This window comes from Mustela erminea, chromosome 1 (assembly GCF_009829155.1).
Source record: "Mustela erminea isolate mMusErm1 chromosome 1, mMusErm1.Pri, whole genome shotgun sequence".
Lineage (NCBI taxonomy): Eukaryota > Metazoa > Chordata > Mammalia > Carnivora > Mustelidae > Mustela > Mustela erminea.
In genome coordinates, this window is record NC_045614.1 from 206,508,920 (window position 1) to 206,529,686 (window position 20,767).

At 35.9% G+C, this 20,767-nt stretch overlaps 2 protein-coding genes across 2 annotated transcripts in view; both read left to right on the plus strand.

Moving 5' to 3' along the window:
* LOC116592359 (keratin-associated protein 6-1) overlaps positions 1–7,242 on the plus strand; it is a 15,636-nt gene extending 8,394 nt beyond the window's left edge. Inside the window, exon 2 of the mRNA XM_032345602.1 lies at positions 6,642–7,242. Coding sequence (XP_032201493.1) covers positions 6,642–6,972 — 331 coding nt within the window. The 3' untranslated portion in view covers positions 6,973–7,242. The remainder of the gene's footprint in view (positions 1–6,641) is intronic.
* A 7,540-nt stretch (positions 7,243–14,782) lies between these two features.
* On the plus strand, positions 14,783–15,315 carry LOC116592371 (keratin-associated protein 6-1-like). Its single transcript, XM_032345611.1, has one exon. It carries the CDS (start codon positions 14,783–14,785, stop codon positions 15,152–15,154), a length of 372 nt encoding a protein of 123 aa, XP_032201502.1. The 3' UTR covers positions 15,155–15,315.
* The last annotated feature ends 5,452 nt before the right edge of the window (positions 15,316–20,767 follow it).

Genomic DNA, 20,767 nt, shown 5'->3' on the forward strand with positions numbered 1-20,767 from the left:
GCACTGGGTGTGATGAAAAAATAATGAATACAGTTATTCTGAAAATAAATAAATTAAAAAAAATCCAAAACAGAAGAAACCACAAGTATTGTATAAAAATGCGGAGAAAAAGGAACACTCATGCACTGTTGGTGGGAATGTAAACCAATGCAGCCACTCTAGAATATAGTATTGAGGTTCCTGAAAAAGTCAACAATTGAACTACCATATGATCCAGTAATTTTACTGAACATTCATCCAAAGAATATGAAAACACTAATTCAAAAAGATAAAAGCACCCCTGTGTTTATTGCCTCATTACTTACATTAGCCAAATCATGGAAGCACCTCAAGTGTTCATGGATAGATGAATGGATAAAAGAGGTGTGGTACAAATATACAGTGGGATATTACTCAGTCATTAAAAAAGAATGGAATCTTTCCATTTGCAGACATGGATGGAGCTAGAGAATATAATGATAAGTGATTTAAGTCGGTCAAAGACAAACACCATATGATTTCACTCATACATGGAATTTAAGAAACAAATAAAGAAAAAAAAGAGAGACATAAACCAAGAAACAGACTTTTAATTATTGAGAACAAACTGGTGGTTACCACAATGGAGGGGACGGATGAAATATGTGTAGGGAATTAAGGAGTACACTTGTGATGAGCGCTGAGTGGTATGAAATTGTTAATTCACTGTATTGTTCACCTAAAACTAATATGACACTGTATGTTAACTATACTGGAATTAAAATAAAATTTAAAAAAAAATAAAGCACTGTAAGATTGACCATATTCAGCCAGTCATCTGACTTATGAACTATGGATAACCGAAAAGGTCAAAACCACACACACACACACACACACACATGCATACACAAACACACATGGCCACATACACACGTGAAACCTGGATAAATAAATATACACCAAATGTTATAGGTATGCAAACACTACTTATTTTTGTAATTAAAAGATAGTTATTTGTTTGAGAGAGAAAGCGTATGCATGAGAGAGAAAATGAGCAGAGTGGGGGCAGGCAGAGGGAGAGAGAGAAGCAAAGTCTCCACTGAGCAGGGCCCCAATGTGGGACTCCATCCCAGGACACTGGGATCACTACCTGAGCTAAAGGCAGATGCTTAACTGACTGAGCCACGCAGGTGCCCTGCAAGCACTACTATTTTTTTTTTTTTTAAGATTTTCTTTACTTATTTGACAGAGAGATGTCACAAATACGCAGAGAGGCAGGCTAAGAGAGAGGGGGAAGCAGGCTCCCCACTGAGCAGAGAGCCCAATGTGGGGCTTGATTCCAGGACCCTGAGATCATGACCTGAGCCGGAAGCAGAGGCTTAACCAACTGAGCCACCCACGTGCCCTGCAAGCATTACTTTTAATGAAAAATGAATTTAGACATTTTTATCAAATGGAAATGGTGGATATTGTTTGTGTTCAATCATGTAACAATAAAGATCAAATGGATATTTTTCTCAATTGTTGAAAACTCAGGTGATGTCAATCAAAAGCTTTCCGATGTTACATGGTAGTCTAAGATTTGACAGTCATTATTTGAACAGACAATAACATAGTTTATTATAAATAATACATGGAATACATATAGGATCTCATAGAAAATTTTCCTAAACAAATCCATACTTTAGAACTTCTCAGAAGAAGCTGGAAGACCAATATCCTCCATAGCAGCATGGACAGTAAGAAGCATATTCGTAGCCACCATAGCCACATCCATAGCCATGATAGCCATAGCCCAGGCCACCAGAGTAATTGTTGTAGAAGCTCATAGTGTAAGAAGAAGTCTCAGTTGAAAAGCAGGATCAGCTTCTAGGGTTTTAAGTTTCTAATCAACACAAGTCCTTCTACACCAACTGAGTGGTATATAGGGCAAACCACAAGCTCTATTGGATTCGTGCTTCAAACTAATTGGCATTATAACCATCTTAAGAATTCCTCATTACCAAAATATCCAAGACAATTTTGCTGTGTGTCAGGATGCCTGTAATGAAATCATGTGCCTTTAATGAAAGGGTTTTCTCCTACTTTGGTGACTTGTTTATTCCAGATGTGAGATCTAAACTCTATTACTGGCTACCATGAGATTACATAACCCATACATGTTCCACTTCTTCAAAATCCTTTTTTCCTTTAATAAGATCCTCCTTCCTAGCTGCATATATGCACCCTTGGGAGTAAAAGTATGGTTTCAAAGATGTAGGAAAGGTGGGAAAATTTGTGGAGAAGATAGGGCAGAAGTCACGTAGACTACATAGAGAAAACATGGCAAGGTTCAGTTGTAAATATCTGAATAATTAATGTGTTTTATTGTGTTTCTGGTGGTTTTTGTATGTGTGTGAAGCAGTATTTTCCACTTCGGTTTATACTTCACATGTGTATGCATCTATCATTTTGTATATGATCAAAAACCACAGTAGAATCCCTAAAGTTTAAATCCATGGACCAGGGGCACCTGGGTGGCTCAGTCAGTTAAGTGTCTGCCTTTGGCTCAGGTCAGGGTCTCAGAGTCCTGGGATCAAGCCAAGTTCAAATAGGGCTCCCTGCTCAGTGGGGAGTCTGTTTCTCCCTCTTCCTCTGGCCCTGCATTGGTCCTGCTCTCTCTATCTCTCTCAAATGAATAAATAAAATCTTTAAACCAATCAATCAATCAACCAACCAATCCATGGACTATGGCTATATAGAAATGGAAGGATTTACTGTATTAGTAATTTGAGCTTAAAAATCTACTCCAGAAAATTTTAAAGATTTACTAACAACATGTACTCCCTGCTATGACACAAGAGATAGGTATACCTCCTTTGATATTCCTGCCCAAAACGTATAACCTCAACTTCCTTATAAGAAAACAAACTCAAATTTTGCAACATACTATAGAACATTTGACTTTTTTAAATTGTTAATGCCATAAAAGTTAAAAAAATACAGAAAATGTCACCAGTTTGGGGGAGACTAAAGACATAAGACAATCAAATGCCATGTAGGACCTTGAATTGGGTCCTGGACCAGAAAAAGGACACTAAAGAAAAAAAAAAAAAAGGCAAAACCCAAATAAAATATTGAAGTTAGTTAAGAATATGGTCAAGGTTAATTTCTTAGTTTTGATAATTGTACTTGATCATGAAAGTAGTAACATAGTTGTTTGTGTAACTGGATAAAGAATAAATGGGAAAATTCTATATATTTTGCAACTTTTGGTAACTCAAATTATTTCAAAATAAAAGAATATTAAAATTATACTTGATTGCATTGATTTGGTCATTTATTAACCTTTTCATGCGTCAAAATTTTAAGAATCAATCATCTATCAGGCACTACTATGAGCATTGGAAATGGAGGAATGAACAGGACAGACAAGATCCCTATTGTTATGGAATTTAAATTCTAGATTGAGCAAGGGCAGGAAATGCAGGTAGATATTTGAAAGCAAATGACAAGTGAAGGAGATCATTTCTGATAGGGATAAATCTATTTACATTACAAATCAAGGCAAGGTAAGGTCAATTTTAAAAGAGCACTAGTGAGAGATTACTTCAGACTGGATGGTCAGGGGAAAGGAAGAAAAGGTCTTAGCTATTTTTGCTATTACTTTCAAGGGTTCAGCAACTCCCAAGCAGAAGTTTTAAGTTGGAAATAGGTTTGCTACATCTGAAGAACAATAAAACTACTGATTTCTGTATATTATAAAGAGAGGAAGAGTGTTCCAAGAGACGCTCATAGATCTAGTCAAGGCTATAACAGGGCAGCCCATAAAGGCTATGTTTCTAAGCTTCCAGTTACTAGGTATAGGAAATAAGAATTTGATTTTCAGATAAATAATTTATATATATAAGCGTATCCCATGTAATATTTGGGAAATTCAATATTCTGAATTTTGAATTTTGAAATTCAAATTTAACTGGGTGTCATATATAATCTAGCAACCTTAATGTGGAAATGCAGTAAAGAATAAACCAGGGGGAGGATCCCCAAGTGATTTATGTCTTGTACGCTTTAAGAGGCAGAAGGAAAGAGGGGAGGAAGGAAGGGAGGTAGGAAGGAAGGAAAAGAGGAAGGAAGGAAACTGAGTCTATGAAGAATCTAGAACTTAGCTTCATTTTATTAAATTTTTTATGACATTTAACACTGTGAGGAGATGTCAAGTGAACATTTGGATATATATCAGAATTGGAAATGTGAATGGAAATTAATTGGATAAAATAATGTATCCAGAGTAATCCTGAAAGTTTAAATATTATATTGAATACTACAAAACTAATATAACACAGACTGTGTGTTATCTACACCAAAGTAAAAAGAAAAAAAAAAAAAAACACTTAATTAAAAAAAAAGTGTTTAAATGTAAACTATAGGCAGGGCAAGCACCTAGCTGGGCACCTTCACATTTGAAAATAAGATCTGAAGAGGAGAAAAAAAAAGGGCTACTATACCAGAAGCACCTGGTGATACTACAATTAAATCTAATGTGTGCAGTAGGATATAGATAAGTGTCAGGGAGTTTTCCAGGAATAAGAGGAGCTGGTGAATCTGTATGCTACTCAGAGTCTTAGTGAAATGAAGAGTGGCTCTCTAGTTTTGAGAAGGTTGGGGTGTTGGTGGCCCCTGCAGGAGCGGTTTTGGTGGAGTGGTGAAGACAAAAGACCAAAGGTGTGAGGAAAGACGTAAAGAGAAAGCTACCATGGAAAAAAACACGAAATTTTGCAATGAAACAGAAGAAAATGCGAGAGCAGCTGGAAAGGACCAAGGACACAAGGAGGGGTTGTTTTGTTCTGCTTTTGATCATGGAATGTACTTCAGAACTAAATGTGGTTCAGAAAATCACAGCAGAAAACAAATTGTTAATGGAAACTTCTCGGGTGCAAGCTCTCGGTTATGATCAGAGAGAAACTTTGTTGTTCAAAAGAAACAAATTAGCCCCAGGAAGCAAATTCTATAGAGATATAACCCCTTTAATAATATTATTAGGGGTATTGTATTACACAGAATAATAATGTCTTTTATGGCTATATTAATCAAATACCAAAAAAAAAATTAACTATAGTTTTGTGTTTTTTTCTTTAACTGACTAATATCAATTTCAGGTGACGTTCTAAGAACTTGACCTAGAGGAAGACTGATCAGCATGTTATTCAAATTAGTTTTTACTGAAAACTTATTCTAACTTATTACTTAATTGACCCTGATAGTTGAAACTACTTTTAATTTCTTTATGGAAATCTGAAAATGATATAGTGAAGATGTCCTCTCCTTCTAAGATGTCAGTCCACTAAATGGTGAATAAAATGATACAATAATATGCCCATTTTACAAAAATGAAGCTACCAAAAGACACACATGGAAAGAACATTCAAAAACACACACTAGATGAAAGGTTGAATGTGTTTGATCAGATCCTCAGTATGAAAACATTTATTTTATTAAGAGGCATTGTTGACTCCTTAGATATACTTAAAAGATGAATTGGAAAATTTTTAAAATTTTGCACCTTCATTCTTATAATCTATGGAGAAGAGTTAACTAAAATACAGAGAGTATCCATCATCTTTTACTCCCTGTCTCCACATATGGTTATGAGGGGATACATAAAAATAGTTTGACTCAGAAATATCACTAGAAAAACAAAAACACTAATAGATTCCACATGATGTGTGGATGACAGCTCCCCACACACATTCTTGTAAAGATACAAAGGTACATTTTTTTAACTGCTACATGAAACTATTCTCACTTTTCCAGTGCCTTCCAATGGAAAGAATTACCACATTAATTTAAATAAAGACTAATAATGGTAGGGCTCTGCAAGAGAATGCAGTATGATCAGTTACATAGAGAATAATGACTAAGCATTTCGATAAAGGAACTGACCTCTGTGTAATACATTGTAAATGCAAATATGCAATGTTAAACCTATTGGACAGTTCCTTAGATTATTATTCTAATATTAATGAGAATACTTATTTGTATAATTGTATGCTCAATGTAGAAAGAGAAAAGCAGAACAATTGGATTCCAAGAAATAACTTGTGTTGTAGTTCTTCAGTAGAAATTGAATATAAATGGGAATTAAACTCATTGGTACACATAGAAAAGGATAATGCATCTTGCTCAGACTTGGTATTTTGGAAAATTTAATTGAATTATTATCAACATCATGGGGATGAAAGATACATGATGGTTTTAGTATGAAAAGGAACTGAATCCCTGCAGAAAACAATTGACTCAGCTCAAAAGAAGAGAGTCAAAAGTAGTAGTATTGTTATGAAATGTTAAAAACGTTAGTGAAACTAACTAGTGCCAGGAGCAAATAAGATTGAGACTGATAAATGTATCTTTCCTGATAAAAAGTATGGTTATAGGAGGCTAAAATGAAATTCTAATTTGAGGCTGGGCTGCATAGGTGTGAGTGTGTATCTTCTTTCCTTGAAGCCCTTGATTGGACTAGAGTCCAAATGGAGAGCCAAACACAGTGAGTCTCCCAAATACCTCTAAGAGTTATTTTATGGTTGAGAAACAACAAACTAATTAGATTAGTCATAAGATTAGCCAGTGGCATGACTTCTGTGGTGGATCCCACCCACATCGAGGGTATATAAAAGGTCTCTGCAGGGGAACTGTCCACACTGAAGTGACACTTCTCCTCTCCTCCTCTACTCAAGGACAACCTCAACAACCAGCACCATGTGTGGCAGCTACTACGGAGGCTGTGGCTACGGACGCTGTGGCTATGGAGGCTGTGGCTACGGAGGCTGTGGCTACGGAGGCTGTGGCTATGGAGGCTATGGCTACGGAGGCCTGGGCTGTGGCTATGGCTCCAGCTATGGCTGTGGCTTCCGCAGACTGGGCTGTGGCTATGGCTGTGGCTCTGGCTGTGGCTATGGCTATGGCTCCCGCTCCCTCTGTGGCTGTGGCTATGGATACGGCTCTGGCTATGGCTCTGGCTTTGGCTGCTACTATTGAGGTCGCCATGGGAGACTCTCACCTTCCACACCTGGACATGGGATTCACCAGTTCTGAGCCCCACAGCTTCTGAACTTTGCTGAAGAGCTGCCTTCAGGAGCCCTTTGGGTCGAATACAGCAATCTTTTTCCTTCCTGTACTTACCTCATGAGAAGTGGGAGCTTGTGAAACTCATCCTGAGAACTGTATGGTCTCTCACTGGAATGTGCTGCCATAGGTCCTCCCTTTTGATGTTCATGCAGGAACCATTTCTCTAATTTCCTAATAAACTCTTTCAGTGTGGAATAATAAACCTGGCTTTCTTGTCATTTAAAGTCCAGTGTTTGTCATTTTAGCTTTTTTTTTTTTTTCCTGGATAAATTAAAGGAAACAGGGGTGCCTGGGTGGCTCAGTGGGTTAAAGCCTCTGCCTTCGGCTCAGGTCATGATCCCAGGGTCCTGGGATCGAGCCCCACATCAGGCTCTCTGCTCAGCAGGGAGCCTGCTTCCTCCTCTATGTCTGCCTCTCTGACTACTTATGATCTCTGTCTGTCAAATAAATAAATAAAATCTTAAAAAAAATTAAAGGAAACAACTGCCTTATTGGGGAGACATCTTGTTTTAATGTTTCTACTTCAGTTATTTTACCAAATCCTTGATTTGCAACACTAAAGAAGTATCAAACTTGAAGCCTTCATTTTTCTGCTTTGGTAAGGTACTGATAACCATGTGCTACTCAGGTGCGTTGTGAGGATGAAAACAGGTAATTTGTCAGTTTAGTTAAGCATTGCCTGGAAACACTATATATTCAAAGTACTTTTATACCAAACCTTAATAGTGAAATCCTTTAGAAGATGCAGAAGTTGGCCCAGAATTCTCCAACTCTAGTCTGCTTGGAGGCTTATTTACTTATTTATCTATTAGGGAGAGAGACCAGGAGCAGGAGAGGGGCAGAGACAGGCAAAGAGAAAACCCCAAGCAGCCCCTGTGCTGATCTCAGGACACTAAGATCATGACTGAGCTGAAATCAAGAGTCAGAGACTTAACCAACCTGAGGTGCCACCCAGGCACCTCAATATTTTGGGGAATATTCAAAGAAGAAGCATTTCCAGGGTGCCTATGTGGCTCAGTAGGTTAAGCCTCCGCCCTCGGCCCACATCATGATCTCAGGATCCTGGGATTGAGTCCTGCATAGGGCTCTCTCCTCAGCGGGGAGCCTTCTCTCCCCCAACCCCCCGCCTGCCTCTCTGCTTGCATATGATCTCTCTCTCTCTCCCAAATAAATAAATAGAATCTTTAAAAAAAAAAAAAAAAAAAGAAGAAGAAGAAGTAGTATTTCCTATGCTTGCTCAATGCAAAAGGTAGAGAAGTTTAAACATACTGTTGTACCTAACTTCTATGTGTCTGGAAATATATAGCTTTTTTTAAGTGATACCTTTTCTACCAACTAGTATGTATTTAAGCTTAGAGCCACTTGGTGGTTTTCTTGAGATTTCTTGTTCCTGTGATACATGTGATTTCATGGTTGTAGCTATAATCATTTCTTTCTCCACTAATTTTCTGTGACTAATGTATCTGTAAACTTGGCAATTATCTTCTCTTGATAGAGTATTTCAAGCTTTTGTGTTAGACATGAATGAGTTTAAGTAGCGTTTTAGTGTAAGATAATGGATCTGTCCCAATTCATTTTGACTGGTCCAAGATAGTAAAAAATGTTGAAGCCATGGAATCAAGATCTCTGGAAAAATCGTTACCCAGAAGAGAGTCCTTTTTTCCTTTAAAACCATTATTTATGAAGACTTGTCTTTCCTATTTATTCTGGAAGCTTAGAATTTTCTTTTAATACTATGCAGAATTTAGATGGTTTATGCTTGTCCATCTCAAGCAATGGCAGATTTTTAAAAACTCCTTTGGCCTACCTGGTAGGTCATAACGATGAAACACAAAGAAATCAGATATTGACTTAAGTTAGAGAACAGATCCTAAATTAGAGACTCATGAGATGAGTTACTGATTATAGCTTTCCAAGATCTGCCGCTTAGCCTGTCTTAGCATGAACATATTTGGTTGACATGTTAGCTTCTCTAAGTATTTCGCATCAAGTGAAATGCCACCACTAACAGCCCCAAACAAGCATCTGCTTTGTATTCATATTGGCTGGTTCACTTCTTTAAAAGCTTCAAATGATGAATAATTCCAACTAAAACTGAAAAACATAAGATTCTTTTACATTTTACCCCATGCCACAGTTGCTTCTTTCTTACACTGAAAACTCCCGATCCCAACAGAATCACTGTATTAACTCTATTCAAACCTGTGTGCAATATTCACTCTCAATTGCATACTGAAAGCAATACCCTGAGAAACCTGCTAAAATTTCATTGCAGCGTTCTTAGCGTTAGAAGGGATCCCACTAAGAATGGACAGAATATTGTGCTCAACATTGCTATGAATTAATTTTATTCCTGAGTAGTTATGCTATTTATATTACGGAAAGAGTTCTTTTGTTTCCATTTATATTTGATTTCAAGTGTATTTATTCTGTTTTTAAAATATAGGGAGTGTTTCCATGGTTCAGAGATCAAAACTATATATAAAGATACACTCAGTAATAAATAGTCTCACTCCTGTATTTATTCCTTCTACCCATTCCTGCTCACCCAATTTGTATTTTCATTTTCTTCTGCTTTCTTAGTACAGAAGCAAGCATACATCTCATAATTATGTGTCCTTATTTTCCCTCTGTGTTACCTAGAGGTCGTATGCTTTTTCCTAGACGTGGCACTCTTTCATTTTTATTTTTTATGTTTTTTTTCCCTTTTACTTTTTTTATACTCATATTCAAGCTTTCAAACAGAAGTCACTTACATTTAGGCATTCAAAAAATGATTCACTGCAGATTTCAGTACAGCAAAAAATAATGTTTTTCTCTATATCGATTCATTTCTCCCAGCATTTACTTTTGAAAATTTTCAAACCTTTAGTTAAGTTGGGAAAGCGGTATAATGAACAGCTAAGTACTCTTCATCTAGATTTGGCAGTTGGTTTCCTCTTTCTCCCTGTCTGGTCTCTCTCTCTGTCTCTCTGTCTGTCTCTTCATAGCTTTTATTTTTGATAGAGAATCCAATGAGTGAAAACTGCCATACTTTGCAATTTGTTGCCTGTCATAATCTAGAGCACTTCCCAACCTCTTATTATTTCATGAGATTAACACATTAGTACATTTTTAACATTGCAAGATAATCATTTACTAAAATACATCACAATCTATTTTTTCTGACTCTAGCAATTAAAATAATCATATATTTCCAAAACCAATATTTTTAAGACAGAGATTAAGATCATTGGGTGCTAAAAATAAGGAAATTTGTGCCAAAATTAGGTCAATCAAGCATTGAGTGAATATAAGACAGTTTTGTGTTCTTTTTGGGGGGGGCAACTTGGTATTCTATGATAAATTCTGAGAACAAAATCCAAGTATTAAGTGTCAAAATTATATCAGTGAGCATCCTGGGTAATAGGTGAATTACTTAAGAACTTTATATTAATTTTTTTTATATTTATAACTGGATCACCCCTAACATATGTAAGTTTAAGTGTCGTGTTATCACCTTTAGTCCAAATCTTCTGGGATCACTTGGTACAACAACACTCTATTCCTCTTCAGCAATGAAGAAATGACTGTGCGGTTGCTGGTGGTGTTACAGAATACCTTCAGGTGAAGAGCACTGTCAACACAAGACAGCACCCACTTCCTGCAGCCAGACTCCCATGATTGATCACTTGGAGGGTATAAGGACACACCTTCTTGCCCCAACCTCCAACAATTCTTCTGGGAAATCCCAGCTTTCGAATCTTCCATATTGTTTCCTGAGCCTTCCAATGAGCTGACTGCCAACTCAGCTTTCCTCCCTACCCCAAGCTGCCTCCTCCTCTTCCTTTCTACAATATTCTTTCCAAGAATTTAATTGTCATAATAATGCTCTGATAGAAAAATAATCTAATCTAGGGTCACAAATGTGCCCAGTTGTCACACCGTCTTAAAGTCTCTTCCCTGACTTTAATGTCTCTACAGATTATAGGAGATATTTTCTTTTAGAATATTCATTCCCCAGTTCTGATTTTCCTAATGTTTCCTTGTGATTAGAACAAGGTTATGCATTTTGTCAAGCGAATAAAGAAAGGGTTGGTGTTTGCTTTTTGTTGGACTCCATTGAGTGGCACTTGAGGTTGATGAGTTCCATTACCAATGGGGATAATTTTACACTTCATCAATATGATGAGTACCAGATTCCTCTACCTGAAAGTTACTTTTATTATTCTTTTAGCCATTAAGAAATATTTTGGCAGAGATATTTTGTGACTACATGAATATTCCATTCAAATTCCCAAATTTATCATTAATCTTAGCACTTATTTTTCTTTCTTGCCTGAATTATTTATTATGATGATGGATTGCAAATGTTGATTTTTCTCATTTTCATCTTTTGTTTTTTCAAATATATTAGTTGGCATTCTTCAAGGAAGTTTTTCCACTTCATTGTTCAGTTATTTACATCAGTCTAAATTCATGGATTTCTATTATAAATAATCCATTATTATAACAGGGATAGCAACTCTTAGGCTTTCTCATGAGGCAAAATGTATGAATAAATATATTGCATTGTGTGAGATTTAGATTCTTCCACTGAGCTGCCTATAACATTGGTTAAATTATGTAAATTCTTAGGCCTTGTTATTCTTACATAAAAATCACCACCTACAGTTTGGTGTTTTTATGAGAATTAAATGTGTCAAGATATGTAAAGCATTTAAACCATGCCTGGAATTTAATAAATGCTATGTATGTGTTATCAGACACTATTATACACATGGGTTTTTTTTTTCTGCTTCTTCCTATATATAAGAATATTCTCTGTTTATCTTGCCTGGTGCTCTTCGTGGAATTCTTGTGTTAGAACTCTGTAACAATTTATAATTATTATTTTAATAATAATAACAATTAGATAGCATTTACAAGCTGTTTACCACAGAGCAGTTACTGTGTGAAATCCCACATGTGCATTATCTCACATCATTCTCAGAACAAGTCTGGTATGTGCTAAAACTATGAACATTTTACAACTGCAAATAAGTAGTGACGAAGAAATGTACTCAAGTGGCAGTTCTCATAACTACAGGATTTTTTTCTCTTTGTGTATAAATGTAAAATATTTTATTCTTTCTAGGTAATATTTTTCCCAGAGAAAGCAAAGAAACTCTCAGGACATTTAAATATTAGTATCCTTTAATTGTTAATGTCTGATATGACACTAAATATATGTTTATGTTTTAGGAATCTTCTATCTAAAAACGTCTTTCTCTAAATGTTTCTCTGCTCCTTTTTTCTGTTTGTCACTTTTTTTTTTAAGATTTCTTTATTTATTTGACAGAGAGAGATCCCAAGTAGGCAGAGAGGCAGACAGAGAAAGGAGGGGGAAGCAGGCTCCCTGCTGAGCAAGAGCCCAATGCAGGGCTCAATCCCAGGACCCTGAGATCATGACCTGAGCTGAAGGCAGAGGCTTTAACCCTCTGAGCCACCCAGGTGCCCTTGTCACTTTTTATATGTGTGATCCTTACTCTACAATATTAGATACCTGGAATATGTTCTACACATTTCTTCTATTTTTGTATTTTTTTTCTTATTATGCTTTTACTCTAAATTTTAGAAGAATTTCTGAATTTGTCCCCTGTCTTACCTCATATTAGTATTTGTCTGACTTTAATGAATCTTTACATTTGGAAGTCAACTCTTTCATGACAAATTATATATTTTCTCTTTCCAGATTTCGCCATTTGCTTGTATGCTTATTCTAGTTTTCTAAATTATGTGGCTTTTAAACATTACTAAGTTTAAAAAAAAATGTCTGAGATTGTTGTTCTTGTCTTATAATAGAACTATTTCAAAATCTGGAGTCATTCTGAGTCCTCAGATTGACGTTCTGATTTGGAATAGCTAGTTCTTTTCATATAGTTCTATCCTTAAAAAGATTTATTTATACCTACTCAGTACTGAGACTAGAAATTTATTCTATCAGAACTTACATGTGTTCATATATAAACCTCTCAAACACCGATAACTTAAAGAAAAATATTGAGATTTCCCTCATTTTAGTTTGCCCAATTAGAAATATCCATTATTATCAAGGGAGACAATGCAATAGGCAAAGCTAGTTATTTCTAATACCATGTAATGCACATGGTTACTGACATTGTACTTCAGGTTCCTCTGTCATCCTCTTAAGTGGGATTTTCTTTCTTATACAAAGAATTCTAAGCTACTGCAATGTTCTTTCATCCTAACTTTTTGTAGATAGGTCAGCAAACAACACTCTTCAGATTCTTGTTGGAGATACTTCAACCCTATCCCTTTGCATTAATCAATACATTCACACAAAGAAATGGTGGAGATAAATGAATATACATTTCAAAATATGCTTCCAAAGGAGCTTATATTTAACACAAAAACAAATGAGAATTTTTTCCTGAAGAAAAATTGGGAGAATATGTGCAAACAGAGAGTAACATACATTTTATACTTATCAGATGTGTTCCACTGACTCTTAGGAGTCGATTTTTCTAGGAACACAGAGGTTCAGAGTGGTTATTTGACTTTATCATTGAATTCAACAGTGAACTTCATTGTAGTAAAAGTTATAACATAATAATAATAATGATGATAGCAATGTATTTCTCATATTTTTCAGAGTATGAAATATTTTATCAAAAGCCAGTTTGGTGGGATTATGGACATTGGGGAGGGTATGTGCTTTGGTGAGTGCTGTGAAGTGTGTAAACCTGGTGATTCACAGACCTGTACCCCTGGGGATAAAAATATATGTTTATAAAAAATAAAAAATTAATTAAAAAAAAAGAGTCAAAAAAAAAAAGAAATATTTTCGTAAGTTTAGGAAATATTTTACATGTTTAAAAAACACCTCTTCAGATGTACGCATCTTATTTTTTTCTTCCCTATCCTAAAGACTCTTTATTTATTAAAGTGATTGGGCAGTTTTCAGTGAAAAAAAAAAAGCCAGTTTGTTAGGGAAAATCTAGTAGATTCCACAAAAAGTTATCTTTGGCAGTATTATTGTTTTAAATTAAAAACACCATACTCCAGTCAGATCACAGAGTTCAAATTTTTAAAAAATTTCATAAAAATGTCATTTCATGAATCCAGTAAAACCTCATCATTTCTTCTTTTTTTTTCTGACTCTGAATTCAGGGTATAAATTTGAAACCATGGGGGAAATAGTTCGTGCTTAAAATAGAGTGTTAAAAGTTTAAGAAATATTAGTGTAAATGAGAAAGTCTGGTTTTCTTAGACCTGGTATTTCAGAATTTTAAACTATTTGCTTTTTATCAAAAACATCATGAAACTAAGTAATCAATTCTTGGCTTTTAGTGGTAAAGCATCTCTTGCATGAAAATGAGAAGACTCTCTCATGGAAAATAATAGGTTTGCAGCAGGAGGTAATAATGGAGAATTCAAGGTCAAGAGAGAATACTATGATCTGCTGAATGTCAATACAAAGAAAGCAAAATTATTTATCTGGAGCAGGTCAGAGTTTGTCAATAAAAATGTTATTTCTTTCCATAGAGATTGATTACAAAGGGTAATTAAAGATTTCATGAGTACAGCTTTGAGGATGAGACAACTGATTCTCCTTAATGTCCCAAAGAATGGTTCAGATGTGGTGAAACAAAGCAGATCTCTTCATTGCCTCTGAAGCCATGTTTAAAACCAGAAGTCAACAAATTACTCACAGTGGTCCTGCAAATTAGCCAATGACATGACACGTGTTGTGGTGACACCCACTCTGAGAGCATATAAAAGACCTCCACAGGGGGAAAATGTCCACAGTGAAGAGACACTTCTCACCTTCTCTACCCAAGGACAACCTCAACAACCAACAACCAACACCATGTGTGGCAGCTACTATGGAGGCTGTGGCTACGGACGCTGTGGCTATGGAGGCTGTGGCTACGGAGGCTGTGGCTATGGAGGCTATGGCTACGGAGGCCTGGGCTGTGGCTATGGCTCCAACTATGGCTGTGGCTTCCGCAGACTGGGCTGTGGCTACGGCTATGGCTCCCGTTCCCTCTGTGGCTGTGGCTATGGATACGGCTCTGGCTACAGCTCTGGCTTTGGGGGCTACTATTGAGGTTACCATGGGAGACTCTCACCCTCCACACCTTCACTTAATGACTCAGAAGTTCTGAACCACACAAATTTTTGTCTTACCCCCCAGTGATGTTTAATCTATCTTGCACTGCAAACTTCTGATAAGATTCGGTAAATGTCTGATATCTGGAACTGATACCACTTGATACCTGAAAGACTCAACTTGTGAACTCATGTTCCAACAAAATGATACTGGTATAGCTCTTATTTTTGTAATTTTATGCTAAATTTGCTTATCTGTTTTCCTAATAAATTTGAATTTCCTTATAAATTTGAAAAAGAAAACTTGTTTAATTAATTTATTATGTAGAGTTTGATTTTCTGGGTTATTAATAGAATAACAATTTTCTTCCGGAAATAATTTTCCTCGGTATTCATCTCTTCTTTGCTGTACTGATTCTAATATTTGTGATTACAGAAAAATCCCTGACCTTTGTAAATCTTAGTTTCTTGTCTGGTAAAGAGAGGGGAACACATTTTTTTCTTATAATGATTTTAGCTCTATATTTCTTGCCTATAGATTTCTACAGTTTCTTAATTAGTACTTCAGGCTCCTTCCAATCTCAATAGGGACCTGGCATGTTGGGGAGAAGTTGACTTCCCTTAGGTGGCCAGGGATCTGTGAGTGCTGATATTATCAATAATTTTCATTTATACTGCTTAGATAAGACATATGGGATCTTGTCAGGTGCGTGCCAAACCTACAATGCAGAAAGCCCTAGATCAATTCTCTCCACTGGAATCCACACAGAGCCCTAGCTTGACTTATTCCTAGTTGCTCACAGCCCTATCAACCATTCAGATCAGGCAAAGAAAATTGTATTTAGGAATGGAGGGGAAAATAATATGGTTCATGTTGCCCCGTTGCTCTGTTCAAAATAGAATCTGCCATAGATATGGGTTAGTATCAGTATTTCATCAAGTTATTTGACACTAATTTTTATAGGTTCATAATAGACAGGAGATATTGCAGCCTGAGAACATATTACATGAACATAGCTGAATGTATAAAATCTTACCTTCTGCCTTCAGGTTTCTTTTTTAACTTTTATATATAACATATTCACTCATGACTTTGAGAGAGAAGTTGTAGTGGGTTGAAGCTTACCAGGCTAATCTGCTGCTAACAGAAAACAACAATAACAACAAATAACAATATCTCAAGGTTTTTAACATACCACAACATTCAAAATGTCCAGGATAAAATATAAAATCATATGATGTACAAAGGCCTAGTAATTGTGATCAGTTCTTAAAGAGGAAGAAAACTGAGACATACCCCACTCTCGAAAATATACTAAAATGGCCCACATTTTCCCCACCTACTGATATTCACATCCTTGTGTTACCCCTCTCACTTCTGTATGACAACACCTGTGGCATCTTCTAATCAATAAAGTGTGAATGGGTAATATGATATTACTTTCATGATTATGTTGCATAAGACCATAATGTCCATCCTTCTTACATATTTTCTTCTTTGCAGGTTATGATTAAGAATATAGCTATGTTGTGTGCTGCCTAATGGAGGTTCATTTGGGAAGGAATTAAAAGTGACCTCTGGCCAATAGCTGGCAAGAAACTGAGACCCTAGACCCTATGGGTGACTCAGCCATTTAAGCATCCAACTCTTGACTTCGGCTGAGGTCGTATTTCAGGGTTGTGAGATCAAGCCTCGTGTCAGGCTCTGCACTGAGTATGGAGCCTGCTTAAGATTTTCTCTCTCCTTCTTCTTCTGTCCCTCCCCTCTTCATGTTCACTCTCTGTCAAAAAAAAAAAAAGGAAAGAAACTGAGGCTCTCAGACCCACAATCCAGGACTCACTGAACTGTGCCAACAACCACGAGGACTTAGAAATGTGATCCCTCCAAAGTCAATCTTTGAGTCAATCCTGGGTTTCAGACCTAGCTGACATCTTGACTATAGCCTTGTGAGAAATCCTTAAGCAGCAGAGCCAGCTATGTTATCTTGAGCAGAGACTAACAAAAAATGTGAAATAATAAACATGTGGTTTTTAAGTTGTTAAGTTTGTGGTAACAACAATAGGTAGACTACTATAGATGCAGGGCTCAATCTCACAACCCTGAGATCATGACCTGAACTGAAATCAAGAGTTGGACATTTAAGCATCTAAACCACCCAGGTGCTCCTAATCAACTTTGTAAGTATGATTCATAGGGTACAGATAAACACTGAATGAAAAGAAAAGGAAAAAAAGAAGAGATCTTCAACAGAGAAATAGAATGTAAAAAGGGCCAAATGAAAAGTTTATAACTAAAAAATACAATATGTGAAATGTTTTAAAAAAAGATCCTTTGGATGGGTTCACTACCAGAACTGAGATCTCAGAGGAAAGAGCCAGAAAATCCGATGATAAATCAAGAGAAATTACAGAATGCAAAAACAAAAACAAAAACCAAGGGAATCCAACCATACACTACGAATAAAAAGTCTCAGGAATTTGTAGGACATATCAAAATTTCTAACATTCATAGCACTAGAATCTCAAATGCAGGGGAATACAGATTGACACAGAAATCATATTTAAAGAAATAACGGTTGAAATTTTCTCAAATTTGGTAAAATTCACACATTTAGACAGTCAAAAAGTTGTAAATCCCAATTAGAATAAACTGAAAAACTTATGTCCATAATTTTCAACCCTGTCCAAAGTGAGTTTGCTCCTTGATGAGTCAGAAACTGCACGAGGTCGAGTTGTCACACAAAGAAATTTATTTGCAGTAAATAAGGGAATCATGGGGAATGGCTTCCAAAGCCATGATGCCCCAAGAGAAGGTAAACCGATTCTTTTTGTTTAGGTTTATGATGAATATTTAGATAGTGAAGCCTTATTGTGTATGTAAAGGCAGGCATGAGATTGCTCATACACCTTAAGGAAACATGCCTAAACATACATCGTATGCTATGTAAATTAGCATGAGTCTTCTCACTGGGCAGAGATATAAGTATTATAATGAGATAAAGGTGATTGTAGGTCATTCCAGAGGTCATCCATGGTTCATCTGCACAGGTACAAATCAGGTTTAGCTCAAAGAGTCTGGATGTTCTCGACAGATGGGAGATTTTGTCAGGGCAGTTGCCTTCACCTGGGGTGGTTTGGGGTCGCATTTGTCTGAATAAAGGAGAAACACTGAAAGAAGAGTTTAGTGAAAACTGTTTAAGACAAATGTTAGTGAGTACAAGAAGGTGGGCAATAAAGGCCAGGTCTTAGGGTCTCTAGCTGGTGACACACAGACATCATAAACAAAAAAAAGAGAAATTCTTGAAAGCAACTAGAGATAAATAATAGTTAAATATAGGAAATGATGGATATTTTTGGTCAGAAACAGAGTCCAAAAGACAGTGGAAAATATTCCTAATGTGCTGATAGAAAAGAATCCCACAGTCTATTCTTAACAGTATGCTTTAGGAGTGAAAGTGAACTAAACACTTTCTCTGTTAAAGGAATACTGAGAGAATTTGTGTCCAGGAGATTTTTTCTAAAAGCTACGTTAAAAGAAATTTTTCACTCTAAAGGAAAATAATAATAAAAAGATAGTTGGAACTTCAGAAATAAAGGAAAAGCAATAGAAATCTTTATACATTTGGGTAAATAGATTATTCTTTCCCTCTTAAATTCTTCAAAATATATGCAACTATTAAAAGCAAGTGTTAAAATATTGAATGAGGGGGTTTCAAGGTATGTTTACATTATACACACACACACAATAAATGTATTATAAGTAGGCAATGGTAAAGAGATATTTAGGCTTGTAAGGCTTATGCCTTTTACTTAAAGTAGCAAAATATGAGCTCTGAGAACACTGTGAAATGTTAGTTGTGTATACTTCAATCCCAAGATTAACCACTAAAAAATATAGAGATATAACAAAAAGTCACTAGATAAATTAAAAATCTAATTTAAAAGACACTCAAATAATACAAAGTAGACAGTGAAATGGAACTGAGAAATGGAGAACAGAAACAAATAATAAATTGGTAGAATTAATTCCAACCATATCAATAATTAAATAGTATGTGACTATTCAAATAATCAATGAAAAAAGAGATTATCAAATTTGCTAAAATTAGACCCATCTATATATTGTTTATAAGAGAATCATATCAAATATAAGTGTGTATGTGTTTGTGTCTATGAGAAAAACTAAAGGGATGCTAGAAATATTTTGAATTGAATGAAAATTAAAAGAGAAATTGCCAAAATTTGTGAGATGTAAATCAAACAGTACTTGAAGGGAAATTGAATAGGTAGTGTCAGAAAGTTCTCAAATCAATATTCCTAGATTTCTACAAAATAATTAACAGAGAAGTACAAAAAGAGGAAAGGGTAAATAATACGGCTAATAGCTGGAATCAATATAATTTAAAACAGAGGGTAGAGGAGGAAAAAGTGAAGCCAAAAACTGATTCTATGAAAATTTCAATTAAATCGATAAATCTGTAAGAAGACTCACAAAGAAACAAAAGAAGACACATTTACCAACAGTAATAATAAAATAGGGATATCACTACAGACCTTATAATCAATAAGGGAACATAGGGAACAATATGTTCATAAATTTGACCACTGAGATGAAATAGACCTGTTCCTTAAAGGGCAGGACATAGCCAGAAACTTGATCAAAAGGAAACATATCATCTGAATAGCCACATAACTCATTGGAAAATACATTTTGTGATTAAAATCTTTCCAAAAAAAAAAAAAAAAGAAAACTCCAAGTTCATATAATTTCACTGATTAATTCCACCAAACATGAAAGGAAGAAGTAATACTAGTTATATGGAATCTCTCCAGAAAAGAGAGAGAGTAAGAAAAAGAGGAGGGAATGTATCTCCATCTATTTTATGAAATCAACATTACCCTTATCCCAGATCTAGGAATTTGGATGTCAGAAGCGTTCCCACCATTCTCTAACTGATAAGCAGGACTCACAGTACCTAGATTGTATAAACAATGTATTTTTAGCCAGACACATGTTTTCATTCTGGAAGAATGAGGTTTTGCTGGTGCCTTTCTTCACCTGTCCCCAGTTAAAATTTTGGGCATTGAGTCTCTAATCGGTTTCCTTGAGCAGAAGTATCACCCATAGAAAACATTATTTCTGTTGCTGGGGGAAGAGCGAGCTCTGTGTAGCCCCTCCTGGAGGGAGAGAACATCACATCTTCACATGGATACCTCCAGAATCTGTTTCTTTTTCCCTTATCTAGCTATGTATCATTACTACCTTGCTATAATAAATCTTAGCCAAAAGCATAAGTGTATGCTGAGTCCCATTAGTCCTTCTAGCAAATTTCCAAAACTGTGAACAGTCTCCAACACAATATGGCCTTTTGGAAAAGGCAAAAGTATAGGTTGATTGAAGAATCAGTTATTTATAAGTTTTAGGAGTAAGAGGAAGGCTTGATTGGGAAGGGGTTGGGGAAAAGCATGGGGAATTTCTATAGTGTTTTCCAGAGTGGCTGCACCAGTTGAATTCCCACCAACTGTGTAAGAGGGTTCCCCTTTCTCCTCATCCTCATCAATATCTGTTATTTCCTGGGTTGTTAATTTTAGCCGTTCTGACAGGTGTGAG